This window comes from Dreissena polymorpha, chromosome 2 (genome assembly GCF_020536995.1).
Source record: "Dreissena polymorpha isolate Duluth1 chromosome 2, UMN_Dpol_1.0, whole genome shotgun sequence".
Classification (NCBI taxonomy): domain Eukaryota; kingdom Metazoa; phylum Mollusca; class Bivalvia; order Myida; family Dreissenidae; genus Dreissena; species Dreissena polymorpha.
The window spans coordinates 89,474,751-89,495,682 of NC_068356.1; the positions used below are offsets into that span (position 1 = coordinate 89,474,751).

Below are 20,932 nucleotides of genomic sequence, written 5' to 3' on the forward strand. Positions count from 1 at the left end.
TAGTTGCAAAAACAACACAAAACCGCATTGATGTGCTGTTGTCGCTTTCTGACAATGTTACTTAGAGCATGCGAGTCGTCCAAATTCAAAGTATGTTTAGTCCAAACTCCTTTATAAGTACCGATTTCACCATAGGGCTCATTGCACATGTAAGACAGCGGTATAAGCCGATGGATGACGGGGAATAAATGGCATAAATCTGAAGTGTCTGTTACAACTTTTAAAATAAACACAACCTCTTAAACAAGCTGGTAATATGGAATTTCTGACTTGTGCACCTTTTCGGAAACCCATAAAGAGCAATGCATTTTATGAATATCTGGATTAAAACCACCGTATCATTCGCCACATTGACAATGCACATTAAGCTATAGCTACTGCTTATATTTCAGTCATAAATCATTGCACCTACGTCGTGTACATTTTGTTAATACCAAAGTGTATCCAATTCATACCATATCATATAGTTGTAATAAATGTTAATAACCAGTTCTAAATGCGGTTAATTTTTGCATTACAAAAACAAAATGCGAGGTAAATTTAGTATGACTCGTCTTTTTCAAATACCCAGGTGCACAATGAATTGAAAACATTTTCTTACTAAGGTGAACATTTACATTCAGAATGATGCAACTTTTTAAAAGTGTACAGCTAATGTCGTCGCAACAAAACAAGGATTTTCAGAGAAATTTGATTCCAAACACGACTTATGTTTACTTTCACAAAAAATAATACCATCGGAAAACTCTATTTTCGACTCTGAAGCGAGTAATAATGCAGATGATACGGTAATGGTTAACAAACTATAAACCGGTTCATAAACTTTGAAAATAGGCAACAACGTATGTATTTCAAAATGCCGTGATACGTCGTGAGCATTGTTGATAATTTGATCAGCCATATATTACACTTTCTATTTAAAGAAACACTGTGTAATTTTCGCAAAACAATACATATATCTCTAAAGTATTGGTTTAATCAGAATACAGCATGTGCGTAAAAGTGATAGAAGTTGTAATTATAATGGATACATTTTAAAATATATAGTATGACGTTGTTAGTTATAAGTCAAGAGAGATACTAGTTAAAATATGCGCTGGCCATGACGTTTCGATTAATTAAAATATGCGCTGGCCATGATGTTTCGATTAATTAAAATATGCGCTGGCCATGATGTTTCGAGATGTTACCGCAGAGGAATGCTATAATAATTTGAAAAGATACATACTGTAATCATTTGCGAATCAAAATAATGACAATGTTCAAACTCAAGTGCAGAGTTCCTGCGGACCCATCGCATTAAATCTTTCAACGAATTCTTCGCCAGAATATCGCAGATAGCTGAATGCTCCCGTATCTATGAGTTATTAGAAGCGTTCATATATTTGCCACAAAATCTGTCAAAATCAGTTACATCACCCATTTGTTCTTTCGCGTTCTCCTGTAGAAGATGGTGGATAGAAGCGAAATCTACGAATATTATCTGCATTTCTGCTACTTCTCCTATCGATGGTAACGCGGCAGTAAGTGCTTTAAATGATCATAAAAATGATTTAGGATAGTGGCGACGATAATCAAAGGTGATCTGGAAGTGACTGATTTTAACGAGGATCGTCTGTACGTAACGTTGCATACAAATCGTGTTTACAATAAACAGAACAGAACAGAACAGATTAGTTTATTTCGACTTAAGCATATACAGCTCATCGTCATAAACATACATATCCAATAGCAGCATGCGTTAAATTAAATACAAAACATACATCATTTCTAAGAAATATCAATTTAAAGGAATGAAATACAACATGTTTTAGTGAGGATGTCACGTGGATGAGGTTACTACATAGTAATTACATAATGTAAATATGTAGTTAAGTACTTGCAACACGTATAACATAATTAAAAGAATATTGCCTTTGTGAAAAATATATAATTTATTCTACATATATAGGACATTTTCTCGCATTTTAAAGAATTTTAAACAAAACATGGCTAGTTTTCTTAGCACTATTTTATTTGAACTATTAAGTAGTTCGATAAACTTGAACATATTTGGGCGAGATCTATAATACTTTGGAATTAATGAGTTCCTAACATCAGCATAGTAAGGACTTTTAATAACAAAGTGATATTCATCTTCGATATCATTTAGGTTGCATAAGACACATTTTCGTTGATCTCTAACAATGTTCTGGTGTCTACCCGTTTCAATAAATAATTTGTGAGACGACAAACGTAATTTAGCAATGATATTCCTATGTTTTTTATTTTCACTATATCTAGATACGCAGATCTTTCGAATATTGGTTTTAATTCCTTATATAAAATCATTGAACTAGATGATGTTACACTTACATATCAGTTAGTAAAATACTGATGTCGTAATCTGTTTTTTAAGTAACGGAATTAATTGATTAGAGTTCACGGATTCGGGAAATACATCGTTAAAGCCATACAGCCATACATCGTTAAAACCGGTTTGGTTGAGAATGTCCCGTACTCTCGATGACCAATTGTTTGTATTATTTTTTCGTTCAATTTCTAGTCTCTGTGATAGTAAAATGTGTTAAAGAATACAATTTCTCTGTTTTACTGTATATAATTTCAAAAAGTATTTCACGATCCTGACATATCTGTCTAAATACAAGGGGAATCGACCAACTTCGGCATATAGCGATAATGAGTTTGTTGACATCTTTACATTTAATATTCTTTTACAAACTTTACGATGAACGCGCTCAATATTTTCCGCTTTCATGAATCCCCAAACCTCACAGTTGTAGTTTAAAATAGATGATACATATGCATTGAATAAATTAAACATGATATTTATAGATACGTTCATGTCTTTTGTTAGAGAGAACAAAGAATGCATTGCTTTTAAGGCTTTGCCATACAGTGTATTTGTTGCGGCCACAAATGAGCCACCGCTTGACATGACAATTCCAAGGTAATTAAAATTGTTAACAATTTCTATTTCTTGACCGTTATAAGTCCATTTTAACGTTTTACTAATTGTGCCTCCTTTCCGGAATACCATGACCTTAGTTTTTTCAATGTTGACTGTTAACTTCCACTTATCGCAGTAGGTTGCTAAATTATTTAATGACTCTTGGAGACCCCCCGGTGTTTTAGAAAATAAAGCCGCGTCGTCAGCGAATAATAATAAATATATCGATATTTGATCTAGTGTTATTCCGGCGTTTATTCCATTTTGCAAATCGAATTCGATGTCGTTGATAAAGAGAGAAAACAATATGGGCGAGGTTATCTCCCCCTGAAATAGGCCGACGCTACTACTAAATAAGTCTGATAAGCTAATAAACATACACTAATATTATGGTTGTCTGGTGGCTTGACGTATATACAGCTGCAGTATATACCGAATTATACATTCAGATACTTGATATTATTATATTCATCGAAGGCTGTTTTTAAATCCACAAAACGTAGCTAAAGTGCAATAGAACCCGAAATATTTTTTCAAATGTCCTAAAAGTATTGTTAAAAGCCAATCAACAGAAACAAAGTGTAGATTTAAGAAATGTAATATCTGCAGATGTTGAACCACTACCTCACCTAATGAAAACTAATACATACTTATACTTATTAATGCCTACTCAAAGGCATTTGGTTTTTCGACATCCTTTCTACAGTAAGCTTTAGCGTTTTGTTCCAACCATCTCATGAACAACCATTGCGGGTCTTTCAAACAGAGGCGTTAACATGCGCTAGAGTCTTCTAACACCCTCTCACTAGGGTTTAAATCCGTGCATGCAAACAAAAATGCATTCTAAATCCCATCACAGTCATAACAAACAAAACACAGATGAAAATCTAATTCCATGATGGAAGCTTACGGCGCAACCCTTGTGCGTTTTATTAATGTAATCTAATTAATATACGACATTAAACTGAGAAAATATTTCCGATAGGTGTTAACTTAATGATTTTGCGACCGATTTTTTCATTAATGATTGTAAAGATGTATACGAGAGGATCCCAACCACATGCTGTTCGCACAATCACACCATATTAAAGAGCAGCCTGTGTAAATCTAACGTATTGATATTTTTCGAGGCGTTATTTTAATGACCCTGGAGTAATTTTCGTTGACTGTTATTATAGATATATCACGTTGACGCCTATTATGGCCTTTCACTGATTCGGAATTGCAACTTCATCAGCAGACGTAAACCTCAATTGTTTAATTTATACAGAAACGTATAAAATAAAAGAAAACACTTTTTTAATTAATACAATTAAATTATTAAATTATACAAGTAAATTTTAGTAGTAACGACTTTTTGTAGTTTTTGTTTTTACTATTAAAATATTCAACTATATATTCGAACACTAATTTAGTTAAACATTAATAGCACATAAATAGCCAATACGAATATAATTTTTATTATATTTGGAAACGAACCGATGTATTTTAACTCGGAGAATCTAGAAGCAGCCAATACCTATTTAAACGCCCGTGTGTGTGTGTCGGGGGTGGGGGTCGAACTGCATGTACAATATATACGAATTGCATAGGCACTGTATGTCTCATGTGGAGCAAAGCTTATTAAACAAGTACGGTTTCAAATTAAAATGTATTGTAACGTTATTACTCTTCAGAAGGTATCAGAGAAATAGCCTTTCAATGACAACTCTGCCTGAATAGCCACAATCAAAGAGGCGGTGTTTGCCTTTCGTGCTCTATCGGTAGACGCTTTATCAGACTGTAACAAGTTACTTATACCCGACACAATCCAACGCGAAAACGTTGAGCTTCATTCGCCCATATTGCAATCTTTTCACACATTCGAACAACCTTATCTGCGACGGGACTAAGCCGAACTGTCGTCTAATTCAACACTAAAGCCTTCGACAAGCAAAATGGGTTCGTGTTATCGGGTGAAATCATCTAACATGGGTGTTTGTGCCGGTCAATAGCAAGTAGATAATCCCAATTATCAAAAATATATAATTTAATTTAAGGCTAAGATAAACCAGGTGATTCAATTCATGATTCATGCGCAAACATTCCATCCTAGAACTAAAAGTTCATGAAAAGGAAAGTTAAGGTTTCAAATTATTAAATTATCAGTACATTTTTTGTTAACATAAGCTAACAAATGAGGAAATGCACTAGAATAAAAAATTGTCCGGTCTGAGTTATTCAGTTTTTACTTGTAAGCTAGTATTGGCAAACAGTACCCTCATAAAAAAAGATTCAAAGTAAACAACAAAAAAACTTAAGTTTACTTTCATCCGAAACTGGTGCAAGAACCAATGTACTTATAACCAGTATATTCGCAACGATTAATGTATAATAATGACTGTTGTAATTGGTGTAAAACAAAAAACTTTTCAAAGAAACGTTTAAACATAATTGGAGAGTGTTGCATAGAAGAGTCATAGTCCAGTTGGAATACTGAGATTTTCTTGACCCTCCTTAATGACCACAACAACCTTTCAGATCAGTTATTTGTCTGATACTATTTATAAGCGTAATCATGTCCCGCAGTGTTATTAGCTGTAAAGATGCAAAGATTCATTGTCATACACACCTGTTTGAATACTTAATACTGAGACGGTCTTTAGAATTATTGAATAGTAAATGTGAGAATATCTCGCCCTGATTAATACCGCGACCGCATATATGTTGAAAAAAAACCTTTAGCATCCACTGCGGACAGATAGTTTATTTGAATTACATGGTAATTGGCCTCTTTTGGTTCTGCAACAAAGGTGGCTTTGGCTAATAGCACACTAAACCGTCCACCATTCTAAATTACTATATATATTACATTGGTAACTTTGAAGTGAAACACCGCACGACACCCACAATGTGACATACACCAAATCCAATTCTGTAAATTGTTAGGTGTCGTTTTACAATTGAGACTAAATTGCTAATTATTTCAGCATGGGCATGGATTCATTTTTTTCGCCGCAACGACCAAACCATGTGTCTTCGGTTTGTCGGAAAATTCGCCTAATTGACTCAAACAGAGGATGCTGCTGGGCAAATTGCAAACACTAAGGTTATACCTACCACAATAAACGATTTACCCGTGACAGGTGAACAGCGCTTTATGCGAATTATCATCAGCTTTATTGTTCGCACGTCAGAAACAATATGTCACAATACTTATAAAAAGGGTAAACAATTCTGCTAGTATTTTTTTAAACGAATTTCTCTGAAGTTTTCATTAAGTTAACTATCTCAAACTAGACATAACCGTCACGCACGCGTTGATTGTGAACGATAATTATAGAAGAAATTAGCATCTTTCCACGGTTAATACAGCAAAACATTTTTGTGTGTCACGTGACATTTTGGTGGGTGGGGTGACTCTAGATTCCCTCTTAAAGTACAATACATTCAATCACTGCGGCTTAAAGTATAACATATTGCGATGTTGTTGTTAGTATGAACATATTTCAACGCACTTTGGTTAACTTCATTGCAATAGATCGAAAAACACGAAACTCACTCTTACAAATCATGGGTCTGTTTTCAAATGTCCGTAATTTCATTGATATGGAATAGCCATTTTCATCAAGTTACATGACAACGATAGAGGCCTATTGTGGGGACAAAACCACCGGAACACGCAACACGAATTGAACTATTAACCTCTGGATGAGACAAATAACAGAAAAAAACAAAACATTAATTTCTTTTTAAGTGGCTCTTCCGATGAGGGAAATAATGAAGCAAACAGGACAACCTGAGGCCCTCCTTAATGAAAACTGTGAATCGTGTAGGGTTAATGAAGTCAAAGGACCTAGTGAAACTGGTGTCAATTTGGGTTTGGGTTAAACATGCAGGATACAAAAGTGAGAATAATTAAAATCAAACATGGACAGAATGCACGACTTCCAGCCACGCTGGGTTTGCCCACAGGTGGTTAGCGTGTGGCTATGATATTAATAAGTGAAAACATCATTTTGAATGATAAATAATCATATTATAACGAAAAATTAACTTTTCTGAAAAAAAAATAATTTCACTATCAAATATATATATAACAAGGTATGCAACTCAAAATAAGCCCAAAACGGGGTGCATCGCTTTGAACAGCCATATCTTCATAAATTTTGCAGCGATTTTCACGATCTCGGTCTTATTCAACGCAGAAATGAATTTCCTTTCTGGAAATGTATATGTCTTGCAATATTTTAACAAATGCTGGGACAACTTTTAAGAAATAACACGATACACAACACGCATGACCCAGTTGACAGTGATCATGCTGTCTTTAAGACTGAAATCTTCACGGAGTAAAGGGCAACTTCCCTACAAAGTTCATGTAGTTCGATACCATAATTCAATAAAACGTATGAAAAAACATTATTACCGTTCTTGTCGTTACATTCTGCATCAAGACTAACTGTCCAGCGCCGTTTGAAACCTTTGTTTACATACATTTCAACTAACTGACATTTTAAACATACGAGTGATTTCATTGGTCCAATGCGGAGGTGTGTCTTTACAACTGGAGATTTCATTCATAAAGAATACATGATCACTGTCAACTGGGTCATGCGTGTTGTGTATCGTGTTGTTTCTTAAAAGTTGACCCAGCATTTGTAAAAATTTTGCAAGACATATACATTTCCAGAAAGGAAATTCATTTCTGCGTTGAATAAGACCGAGATCGTGAAAATCGCTGCACAATTGATGAAGATATGGCTGTTCAAAGCGATGCACCCCGTTATGGGGTGATTTTGAGTTGCATACCTTGTTATATATATATTTGATAGTGAAATTTTTTTTTTCAGAAAAGTTAATTTTTCGTTATAATATGATTATTTATCATTCAAAATGATGTTTTCACTAATTAATATCATAGCCACACGCTAACCACCTGTGGGTTTGCCTGGTATGGTTTAGAAAGATCATTGACCACATTAATAATGGAGAGCATGACAGGGCAACATTGACAGATGGGCCTGTACAAGAGGAACAACTGTGACACTTCCGATATACAAAGAAGTTATTAATATCATAATCTGAAAAATTAAAACAATTGACTCTAAGTTAAATATCAGTACCGGTAATCAAAGTTAGTTCGAAATCACATATTTTTATCAGATGTGGACTAGTTTTGTCCAGTTTAGATTTGAGTACTCTCTGCACATTTATGTTTTGTAAATACATTTGTTATACATTATTTTATATGAAAAGCTCAAGTCTGTAATTATCGTACATTTGTGATTTGTAAAATAAGAACTGGCTTAAGTTATTATGCTTGCGGTACGAATCATAGTAATATTTCATTAAACTATGTATTACATTTTATAATATATTTGAGTATTCTGACAGGTAAGCCTGTTTGTTTGTATTTAGATGTACTTGATAACACATCGTGTTTTTGCTTTTGTCATATATTTATAAATACATTAATGGGGAGATATGCAATTAAATATAATGTGAACTGATGTCCGACCATATTTTTATAGAACCAGATAAAACAAAATTACTCGTATCGTTATGTTACGAATATTTTTGTCGTAAAACCGAAAATTGTCGTAGTTTGACCAAAACTGTGTTTTCATGGAATATGATTAGAGCCATTTGCAACGGGAAGGATTACATAAACTTCCCCAGCCACAAATATTTAATACTGTTTCACACCGGAAAACTACACTTTGGGCGTGTATAAGAATCTTCTAGACAGCGCTCACATGCAAGAACAATACCCTATAAGCCTGGTAATCTATACGATGATGAGCGTTTTAAAGCCATGCTGAGAAATCTTATTTCAATACGGCGGGCACTTCCTTAAGAACCGTCAGGTGGATAAAATAAACCACACATAATGTGTTGATATGTCAATCACGGAACTAGTTCGAACACTCTCCAGATCTCGGAACGCAGAACATTGTTTTTAATCGCAAAAGGATCCGCCAATAAAACAGCCGCTATCGGGTTGAGCAATCGGAAGATTCCGCGTTAGATAGTTTTTCAAATATTTCATTTGAATTGGTTAAGTTATTAAGACTGTGAAATTGCCGATTTTATCGCGTATTTTGTCACTTTGAGTGCCTTAATGGCAGTTGGTGGGGGCGTTAACAAACACTAAAAGGGGTCGGCAACTGTTGTTGTATTCGTAAATATGTTTTGCAGTTAAATCTTCTTAAACATTATAGCCATTAGATCTACTAAATCATTGTAGACATAAAGAAATGACAAAAATATGTTGCAAAATGTGTGGCATTTGGCAACTTGCAGAGTTGACTTAGTGTGTTAATATTTATGGAAGGATATAATTTCTCTGACTTTATGTAGGCAAATTTCACAACTATGTCGTTGAAACATATTTCCTGCGTTCTGCGATTCAACGATTTATCAAGATTCACTAATAATACGCAAAATCGTCCAAAATTCTCTAAAATTCGCATTATATCGGGTTAATGTGGTTACAATCACTGACTAGAATAATGGATTTGATAAAATATTCCAGGATAAAAGTAATTAGAAGTACAGCGAGTGCATCCTAGTGAAACATACATGTAATGAAAATAAAACTTCTCAAATATATGCCCCAGCGATTATTTCGTACTATTTTTGCTTATGTATTTGAACTTACCCACACACTCGTGAGCGTCTTTATCGGTCGCACGTGCCCAGGGCCGATCTAAATGGAACGGTTTGCATTTTTCACAATCCCGACCTTCCGTATTATGCCGACATTCGCACACCAGTCGGCCTTCGGAGTCGGGTATGCATCTCGACGCGTGCCCGTTGCACTTACACCGACCACCGACGGACAAATCGGAGACGCCGTAAAACATCTCGTCTTCGATGCTCATACCGGATGTAGCGTCGGCCATTTTGAACGCCACTTGGGTCGATGGCGGCGGTTTGGGCGAGGAAATCCGATTGAAAACTATCTTAATATCCGTAGCGGTCACCCAATCTTGTAGAACAGGGCTCTCCTCGAAATGATAGGACGATGGTCTATCGGTCAGCGTACTGAAGGCGATTCTGGTACCACCTTTGCTGTGGTTTTGTGAACACATAGCCTCTTGTTCGTTGGCTTTTGTTATGACTGCAGTAGGGTCCTTTCCGTACAGTTTTTGACAATCACCGCTATAATACTGAAATGGTATCCAAGATTTGCCATAATCCTTACTTTTAAATATAACCATGGAATCCGCGATCCGCGAGCAAAACTGCAAACTGACGTAAGTCACCTCGAACTTCTTGCCCAGTGACAGCGTCAACGTGACGTTGCTGTCGGCCTCCTTGGCGACGTTTGACACCCAGCAGGTTTCGTTGTTCTGGTTATTTAGGTCAGTCAGATGGACGGTAGGGTACTGCCGCCTGGAGTCACAAATGAAGCAATTTTGGAGCTCGTTCGGATTCTGGCGTGGTCGGCAGTGGCGCGTCGGATGAGCGCCACACGTGCTTGACGCCTCAACCTCCCGACCGAAGGCCACGTTCTGGAAATCCGGCACGCATTTGATGGCGCGTGTATCGTTTAAGCATGGATCTTCCGGTGGGTTCGCAAACATGTCCAGGTCAAATAATTTCGGAGCCGCCCATGATACGTTGAGAACAACCAAAATAACTCCACAAGTCCGCAACACATTCATAGCATTCCACATAACATTGTGTCTGTAAATTGAACATTTTTGGCTCATTCTATTCAATTTATTTATAGCCATTTTGTTTTAAAAAGGTCCCTTTACTTACAGTAAAATTTAAGTATAGTAATTGTTTAGTCACTTAAAAAAATCCACAGTATACAAGCCAAATGCATTCATTTTTTCCTAGTAGTGGTCAAGTTGTATGTCTTCCGTGGCTTATATACGTTTTCTCAACCACACATCGATATACGTATTTCTAAATTACATTTTGGTAATTAATTTCCACATTCAAAAGAACGTTGACATCAGCGGCACTGATCCAGCCGCACACTTGTTACAATACTATTTCACATACGAATAAAATAAGTGTGTAGGTTGATAAATAAGACGGGTTAAATAAATTCCTCACCTTAATAATACTTGTGTAAACGTAGACACGTGGCCCACTAATTTTTACACCGGTTCTTCTGATTTTACACGAAATCCCTTGCGAGTATTCCTATTTCTGATACACTATCGCAACGTCTAATTAAATGAACGCCTACCATGCACGTGCTAATCTGTTTAGATATTTACAGAAATTCATTCGGTGAAATGCATCCGATTTCAAAACTGAACTTGTGAAACCAAAATAACATCGTTGTGTTATTTATTTACGCAACGAGTTGAGCCATCACACTCAGGTATTCTTAACCAGGTGAAAACGTTATTGTCCTTATCCAAATCTATGCCCGATTAATTTAAATTAAACTGTTCCTCAACGCGTATCGAATTTAAACCATGACTCAATGATTCTCCACTAATGATACGAAATCACGAACCAAACACGTTTGAGTACAAGAACAATTCAAATTGCGGAAAGCATAGGGGTAGTCGATTATACGCACTTGTTTACAAAAAATAACCCAACTGTCTTAAAACACGCGCGCCGTAAAACCAGTACGGATCATTCGCACGTGGGGCGTAATTTTTGCATGTTTAAACGCAACTTCCGGGAGTAAATGCACTAACATATCCAAGAAGCTCCGACAGGGACTTGGAGTGAAAAAAACGGGTACACTCTTGTAGAGGCTGATGTAAGTTGGCAGTTCGTACAGAAGCCCTGTAGTATTCTTAGTCATAAAATTAGCACAATACTTCCAAAGAGAAGCGCTATTAAGCAGTGAACGTTCTTAATAGTTGTATTATGTAGATGTTCCAACACAAATCTTGACTTTTATGTTGTTGCTGATATTGTTGTCGACGTTTATGATCATTCAGCTATTTCCACTTTTTTATTGATGCACTTTCGTATTCAGTGTTTATTTTAATCAACACAGGAGACCTCGTTTGTAGAATACACAAATCCAACTGAGGTTCATACGACGTAATGTTTAGTGTCGACCCTTCGAAGTGTCCAATCCGACAGTCAAGCAAATTAAATTTGAATTATTTTTAAGTGCTTGTTAATGTGTCCATCATCATAAACTAGTTTGTTTTACGCAAACAAACAACTAAACGATTGTCAATAGACTAACAAATTTGAAGACGTTAAAAATTTCACTCAGATAATTTGTTTCACTTGTGGCACATTTACGCCAGAGGCGTTAAGGTCCTCGGCAAAAGTGTTCGTGTGACATCGAAATGTGTGGCAAGTAACCTACGCGGCAAAACCCTCCGGCTAATACTGATCACTTTTGACCCGTCTAAATAATTAATTGCTTCAAATAGCCCGATAAATGTTTCAAACTAGACACCTTTTCACGTAACAACATAATGGAGCTGTCGATCAAACTGCGCTTATAAGATCTTGTGCAATAGTTTACCAAATATGGGCTGAATAACCCGCTATTCGGATAAAAAAAACGATATTAGCAAATAAGTCGGTTTATAATGAACTTGCACCTCTGTTTTCAAAACTTGTATTTTATCATGATTAGCCGTTTTACATAAACAGCTAAGACCTGGATTTTCATAGCATACCATACAATCGATAGGAATTTGGATAAGATAAAGCAATCCCTCGCTATTTACAAAATCTTTAACATCATTGTCAATTGCTGTATGACACGTGATCTTAAAAGCTGCATTATTTAGAAAAATAAGGTATTTCTCTCCAGAACAATAACTGAATGTGCCATTATACATATTTTTTTTAACTATAGTCCAATTAAAATTTCAATATTTCAACTGCATATAATTTTAATGCATACCAACTTTTAAACTTAACAAAAATACATTAATCGAGCATACATTACACCTTCAATTTAATTTATTTTAAATAAATATACCATAGACTTATAAAATATAATTATAATTGATAAACAAATATATAGGTATTTTAAATGATAGTGTTATAAAGAAATATTCTTTACTAAAAACATATTCATTACGGCAATTAAATATATAACATAATACAAAATAAGAAAAATAAATAAATAAAAAAGTCAAATTGCAAGTGTGCATCGAATAGATTACTTAATTCATCTTTTATTTTTTAAAGAATTGTGAGCGATTCGACAATAAACGTTAAATAAGTAACTATTTAACACGATGATCGTTTTACCATAAATTAGATTCAGATGGGCGTATTATGCATTTGTTTTAAACCAACATCATCATGTCTCCTGCAATTGCAAGCATATCTCTGTGTAATCTTAGCCCGGTACATGCATGGACATACAACACTTTAAATACTGCTTCATTCACACCATCAAAGTATAGATAAAGAACAAGCTAAACTTTACACATAATTAAAAGCCGTCATTTAAATATTTCAATCATTTTATCTCCCACATAAAAATTACCCCCATTTGTTGTTTAATCGAGCAGAACATGTGGGCGATTAATTCAAACAAGCAGTGTTTTGTTTCAATGATAATTATTTCAATTGCATGATAGAATGATGTTCCGCTGGTGGATGTGGTTATCGGTGGACTAAGTTTTGACTAGCAGATTTTTAAAGTAATTTAAGATAGCTAGCAATGACACCGCAGCGCTGTGACTAGGTCGGCATTGATTGTGCACACGAATTCTAAACGCTGACTAATTTGTGAACACGTAACTGAAATCAAGTCATTTTTGTGGTTTGAAAAATTGAAAAATTGAAAAATTGAATTGAATCACGTGCATCGATCTACACTATTTCTGAAGTTATGTACTTAATTTAATTTTGAATTTATGAAGTAAAAGAATATTGCATTTAAATCGGGTTTAGTCTTGAAATATAACAATAAAGGTTTTTAAGTAATTTCATCATTGGTAAACATCGCATCAAATTGTGCAATATTATATACATTTATTTCATTTTAATTGGCAGTCCAAGTTGTATCTGAAAGAAAGTTAAACAGATGGGCAACCACTAAAACCTTCCCAAAGCACGATACAGTTTCAGAATTTGTGGTGAAATATGGCTACTGTTGAAGAGAGGCTTTTCGCTCCGTGTTTACATTACGGATTTGATGATCTAGTGCGCGGGGCAATCAATGGCATTCCAAAACAGGTGTGAAACCGACTAGGACGACGCTTAGGTGATTTATGCGTCATTGCTATTTGCACGTCGTGAAATAATATCGCAGACACCGGGTGATAAATTATGGCTCTCAAACGATTCATCTATTTGAAGTTCAACTGTTAGAATGGATGTAATCTCTACGGTAGCACCGAATTATTTAATTTGGCGTTACATAACGTTTGTCCAAATGTCACTCAAACGTTAGTTTTAGGTGAAATATGGCTTTACGGCGTCTACCTTTGAGCCTGGCATTGTTCTGAAGTAAGGACATGTGACAGATATCAATGCTTTTGTTAATCCTCTGAGAAACAACGTCGGAAGAATAAAATAGTGATACATTCCCCGGACAGCTTTTCTGCTCTGTAGTATCAATAAAAGATAAGTCATACTTTTCGGTGTATGTGCGGAGACCATGCTCTTAAACGCTCTTGCGTACACGAACTTCTGAACAGTGACCGATCAATAAAGAAAAAACTACTATATTTGTATTTATGTATTTGTTGTACATTTAAATTTTTTCACAAACATTAACAGTTGATTTTTAACACAATTATAATGACTATTTTAATTTAGATAAACAATCATAATGATAGTTAGTTTTAGACCAATACCGAAATCCTGGTTATGAATGATACGGAAGTTAAACTACATAGTACAGGAATTAAGGCACACATACGTGCCTATGCCAACATTTTGTTTAGAATTCAAAAAAGGAAGTTTGTATACCGGATTGTCAATTACATAGAGGATATTTGTTGGATTCGGTGGATTATCGATTTTAATTCACGAGTGATCATAGAAAATATATTTTTTATATGATCACGAGTGAATTAAAATCGATAATCCACCGAACCCAACACATTTTCTTTTTATATTATGCTTTTTTTCACAGTTTATATGCATTGTTTAAGAGTTTAACTAAAGAATTTCGCTGGGAAAATGACGTCATTTCGTCAAAAAATGACGTAATTTAACATAAACAGCGAAAATTATCGATAATTTTCACTGATAATTTTCTTTGTTTGAAACAGTGAAATTATCAGTTTTAATTCACTGATATCATCTATAAACCACCGGAAAGCATAAAATAAACATAATTACATTTCTTTTTGTTTTAAATAAGTAGCAAATATAGAAAGACATGTTTTATGCTTTTAAAACTATCTGTATTAATTCATTATACAAAAAGTGTTGTATGTCAGTTTTTTTTCCCGTTTTATGCTTCCACTTTCAGGGGTGGGGGGGGGGGGGAGATTTTTTCCCTTATCCATTCGTCTGTCCTACGTTTCGATTGTCGATTTTTTGTGTCGCACGAATTTCTAAAAGTTCGAGTAGATAGATTATTCTAAACACAAAAATATGAACCTCCATGTTAACTTTAACAACTAGGCGTTTTAATATATTTTTAACCAGTGAAGTCTTCAGATAAAAGTGGAGGAATCCGTTTTCATTTGTTTAGTTACGGGTATTTTCATAAGTAAACATATAAATTCACAACGTGTACTTAATTTGCTACTATGAGAACAATTTCAGTGATTTTATCTATGCCATAGGTTAACAACCACTACGAGGCAAAATTGATTTCATAACTATTTTATTAATTCATACAACTATTTTATTAAGTAATACCTCTTTATCATATAAGTGAATAGTATTAAAACAAAGTGTAAATAGTTGATTATGTGTGTATATTTATTTAGCAGGGGAGACGACTCTACTGACTCACCCTTAGACGCGCGCATGACCGTTCAGCATATTTAGCAGACGCAAAACATCTGAACAAGAAATCATATGTGTCTTGTTCTGAGAAAACTGGGCATAATGCATGTGCGTAAAGTGTCGTCCATGATTAGCCTGTGCAGTCCGCACAGGCTAAACAGGGACGACACTTTCCGCCTAAACTTGATTTTCGGTAAGGAGGGACTTCCTTGAAACTGCACAGGCTTATCTTGGACGACACTTTCCGCACATGAATTATGCCAGGTTTTCTCAGATCACGACTCATTTGAACGCACGTAACGTGATTAAATGGTGCATGAGATTAAAACAGCAGTCTGTATGCCAATCTCTTGGCATATGTCATTTTTTTAACAATTAAAAAACGACAGAAAGAAAACACAATTTGAACATAAAAGTTTTCTATGAATCACGGAATGAAAGTATTAAAATTAATTTTGTTTCAATATAAAAATATTTAAATCCGTATTCAACTGGTAGGGAACCGTCGTTTCCCTCGAACGAATTACCCATCACAATACACAAGGTGAGGATTGTAGATGTTGTATAATTTTATGAACGATCTCTTATTTCATGTACAATTATCATAAACTGATACATGTATGATTTACAAAATGTATCATTGAAAATGAAGATGGTCGGGTCTGAAATAGTACATGTTGCTCAATCATATTGCTCACCGAAGCATTGATATTTAGTTTTCATACAGAATTGTTCCATAGTACATATGCGGTACGCGTACATATGGGCTCACTATCATGCTTTGATTTGCACCGAATTTTCGTAGTTTTTCGTTCACATTCGGCAAACTTTCGCAGTGACGGTTATTGACGAATTGACGCGGACTTACTGGGAGGGCATTCTATCTCTGAGACCGTAATGTGCGCATTATATCATCAGAAAAATGTATTCAAACGTGTTTAATGAAAACCTATTAAAATTCATCGCGAATTGTTTATATTTTATCGCGAAACATTCCACTCCATCAAAATCACGAAACTGATTGAAATTCAAGAAATTTTAAGTTTTCGCACATTGGGGTGGCTATGAAAATGTTATTTAACGACCAGTGTGGGTGATATTTTGAGAAATTACCCGAGACAAGATGAATAGATACATACTTCGGGTATATAGTGTATGATTGTATAATATACTTAAACAGTACTGGGCAAAAGGTGTAATACCCTGAGCATCTCAAACACGGATAAAACAAAGATACTATTATACATAACTAAACATGTATACATAAACAAACAAAGGTAGGTACAACACTTTTGGACAAACATTTGTAGAAATATTAATGGCTCTAACCAATGCATTAAAATTAATACCTTTTACAACACATAACTGTGCAAAAAAACTGTTTCTAACAAAATACATAACAATTTATATACTTTATATTAACTTTAATTCACACGCGGGATATCTTCGGGTGCAATACATAGTTTAGATATTTTAGAAAAATTACTAACTTCGTGTTTTTATTTTGGATACTCGGACTTAACCCATTTATGTCTAGCGTCTAGATAAAAAGGCCTAGGCAAACAGCGTAGACCCAGATGAGACGCCGCATAATGCGGCGTCTCATCAGGGTCTGCGCTGTTTGCTTAAAGGAATTTCTGTAAGAAATATTCTAAATATAGAAATACATATACTAGACATCCCTAATTTTGGAAATAAATTTATCCAATTTAGAAGGATGGGAGAGTCCACTAGGCATAAATGGGTTAACACAAATATGAACGAACATAATTCAGAGACAGGACCACATGAGTTCTCCAGACTGAAAGATATGGACAACAGTGTGTTCTACAGGAATTGTATCAACTGATGACGATGACTGCACATGTCTATTCCATGATGGCTTAGTACTCAAACATATGTTGGAATATAATACACCTGTTTGCAATTTGACTCAGAAGAGATTATTGATTGTAACACCGGCTTTTCTACTTAGCACGTGCAAAGTGTAGGTTGGTAATTTACTGCTAATTAAAACACCGTCTTGGAAACTTTTCGTAGAAACATTTATTAGATGCTTTGAAAAACTTAATGAAAACATGATTAAAGGAACAATTAATAGACCGGCAAGCATGCATGAAGTTATTTTCCAAGCGAAGATGAATAATGCAGGAGAGTTCCTAGCGATTGTGTCGTTATATTTTATGAGCATATGCCAAACAGATTGTACTATCATATTCCGCAAAAGCTTTACGGCCATATGGCCAATAAAGTAGTTATATCACTTACATTATTGAGCAATAGATCTTTCCCGGAGTTAATGGACTACACATACAGAATAGTGCGAAGTTATCATAAGCAGATTTATTTGATGAGCGGAGAAAACATGTTAATTTCAAAGACCTATAACCGTTAATTTTGGACTTTGCAGCTCTATTACCGTTTATAATTAAATGAAGAGAATGGGCAAAAAAACTCATACACTTTTTTGTTTTCATCAGAAATTTTGGAACAAAGTGTAGTCTCTTTGAATGAATGTAGGGTTAACACACCAGGCTTATACGTGTTTTTTTATTACATAATGTTAAGTTTGAAGTCGTTTGATTTGTTTAATGAAGTGTTCTATATTTTACATTTATACATTTTCACACTGTAAATGTATGGCTTTTAGTTAATTATCAAACCTTTAAATAAATGCGTATATGTAATTTCACTTAATTAAAAACAAACGCACAAAACTAGTACAATATAATAACCTACGTTATATATCGTAGATAGACCGTTGTTTTCGTTTAGCACAATTTGAGCAGTAAGGATTTTGAAGCTACTGTGTACCTATCGCAATCTTGACTGGTACAGTCGTCTTTGTTATAAACAAGCCCCGTTCTGTGAAAAAGGGGCCTTAATTCAAGTGCGTAAAGTATCATTCCAGAATAACCTTGCAGTCCGCTCGTGTTTCTCTGGTACGACACTTTCCGCGGTTGCAGTCCGCTCGTGTTTCTCTGGTACGACACTTTCCGCGGTTGCAGTCCGCTCGTGTTTCTCTGGTACGACACTTTCCGCGGTTGCAGTCCGCACGTGTTTCTCTGGTACGACACTTTCCGCGGTTGCAGTCCGCTCGTGTTTCTCTGGTACGACACTTTCCGCGGTTGCAGTCCTCACGTGTTTCTCTGGTACGACACTTTCCGCGGTTGCAGTCCGCACGTGTTTCTCTGGTACGACACTTTCCGCGGTTGCAGTCCGCACGTGTTTCTCTGGTACGACACTTTCCGCGGTTGCAGTCCGCACGTGTTTCTCTGGTACGACACTTTCCGCGGTTGCAGTCCGCACGTGTTTCTCTGGTACGACACTTTCCGCGGTTGTAGTCCGCACGTGTTTCTCTGGTACGACACTTTCCGCGGTTGCAGTCCGCTCGTGTTTCTCTGGTACGACACTTTCCGCGGTTGCAGTCCGCTCGTGTTTCTCTGGTACGACACTTTCCGCGGTTGCAGTCCGCTCGTGTTTCTCTGGTACGACACTTTCCGCGGTTGCAGTCCGCACGTGTTTCTCTGGTACGACACTTTCCGCGGTTGCAGTCCGCACGTGTTTCTCTGGTACGACACTTTCCGCTCGGACATGTTAAGAAGGGACTTCCTTATAACGAAAAAATTCTTAACGGCCGGAAGAGTAGTCCATGTTTTATCTGAATCCACAGGCTATTTTGAAACACGTGCATAGCGCACAGTTTTCCATGAACGTCGCTATATAGGATTCATCGTAATCACAATTATTATGCTACTTTGTGCTTTGCATATCTTTTAGAAATGTTTATCTTAAGATTTTGAACGAGAACTAGCCCAAGAAAATGTAACTTGGTAAGTTGAAACAGAAAATAATTGATTTGTTGACATGAATATTTGAGTTTCGCTCTGCGAAAATAGCGCTTAATACATGTGCGTAAAGTATCGTCCTATATTAAAGGGGCCTTTTCACAGATTTTGGCATGTTTTGAAGTTTTTCATTATATGCTTTATATTGATACATGTCAACATTGGATTTTAAAAGCTCCAGTAAAAGAAAAAAAAAATTAAAAAGGAAAAAGGAGTAGCCTGCAGCAGGGCTCCAACCAGTGACCCCTGGAATCCTGGAGTAAAAAAGCATTAGCCCACTGGGCCATCCTGCCAAGCATACATGAGAGGCGTATTTTATACGTTATATAAGCAATCTTCGTAGTTTCACAAATTTAAACGACAACAACAGAACTCTTCAAATTATTCAATCGTTTCGCGTTGCAACGCTTTATAATTTTTAGGTTTTTAAATCGTCAAAAGATGCATATAATGGCTAGATTAGACCGTGGTAAATGTTCAGTTATACTGTTTCCTCACAAATATCATAACTTAAACGAAAATTTGCGAATCTGAAACAACTTTTTTCGATTTTGTCAATTTACCAAACCGTGAAAAGATCCCTTTAACCTGTGCACTGTTATGGAATTTTACATTTAAAGGAATTGTCTTTTAAACGAAAATCCAGTTTATGTTACAAATTTCGTCCCCGATAAGTCTGTTTGGACTGCAAAGACTTATCTGAGACGACACTTTACGTGCATGCATTAAACCCCATTTTCCCAGAGCTGGGGTACTATCACACGTACAAAAGACGCCACGATGATACCGTATCGTGTCAGGATTCTCCAATAGAAACGAACAGACATGGATTTAACCCATTTATGCCTAGTGGACTCTCCCATCCTGCTCAATTGGATCAATTTATTTCCAAAATTAGGGATGTCTAGTGTATTTTTTCTATATGAAGAATATTTCTTATAGAAATTTCTGTAAGCAACCAGCGAAGACCCTGCTGAGACGCCGCATCATGCGGCGTCTCATCTGGGTCTTCGCTGTTTGCCAATGCCTTTTTTTCTAGACGCTAGGCATAAATGGGCTAAACCAACGCTACAGCCCTGATAACCTGAGCACTTATTTTGTTTTAAATTTTTTATTTGTTGAAACTGTAGAAATCCACTGTTTCGTATGTGTTGCAAAAAAATTTGAAAGTTTAGATATATATGAATATACGGTGCGTATAAGTGCATCATAAAGTACGTGCATTATGTTACAACATCTATCTTATTTGTACATTTCGATAGCGGAGTTGTGCATG

At 35.7% G+C, this 20,932-nt stretch overlaps 1 protein-coding gene across 2 annotated transcripts in view; it reads right to left on the reverse strand.

Annotated features, from left to right (window-relative positions):
* LOC127868000 (netrin-1-like) overlaps positions 1 to 20,932 on the reverse strand; it is a 44,953-nt gene that overhangs the window by 15,986 nt on the left and 8,035 nt on the right. Inside the window, exon 1 of one of the 2 annotated variants that reach the window (XM_052409547.1) lies at positions 9,594 to 12,472. The exons of the other annotated variant lie outside the window; for it this stretch is intronic. Within the exon in view, the coding sequence (XP_052265507.1) occupies positions 9,594 to 10,674 (1,081 nt within the window). The 5' untranslated portion in view covers positions 10,675 to 12,472. Of the gene's footprint in view, positions 1 to 9,593; positions 12,473 to 20,932 lie in introns of those variants that run through there. 2 annotated transcript variants of the gene reach the window in all.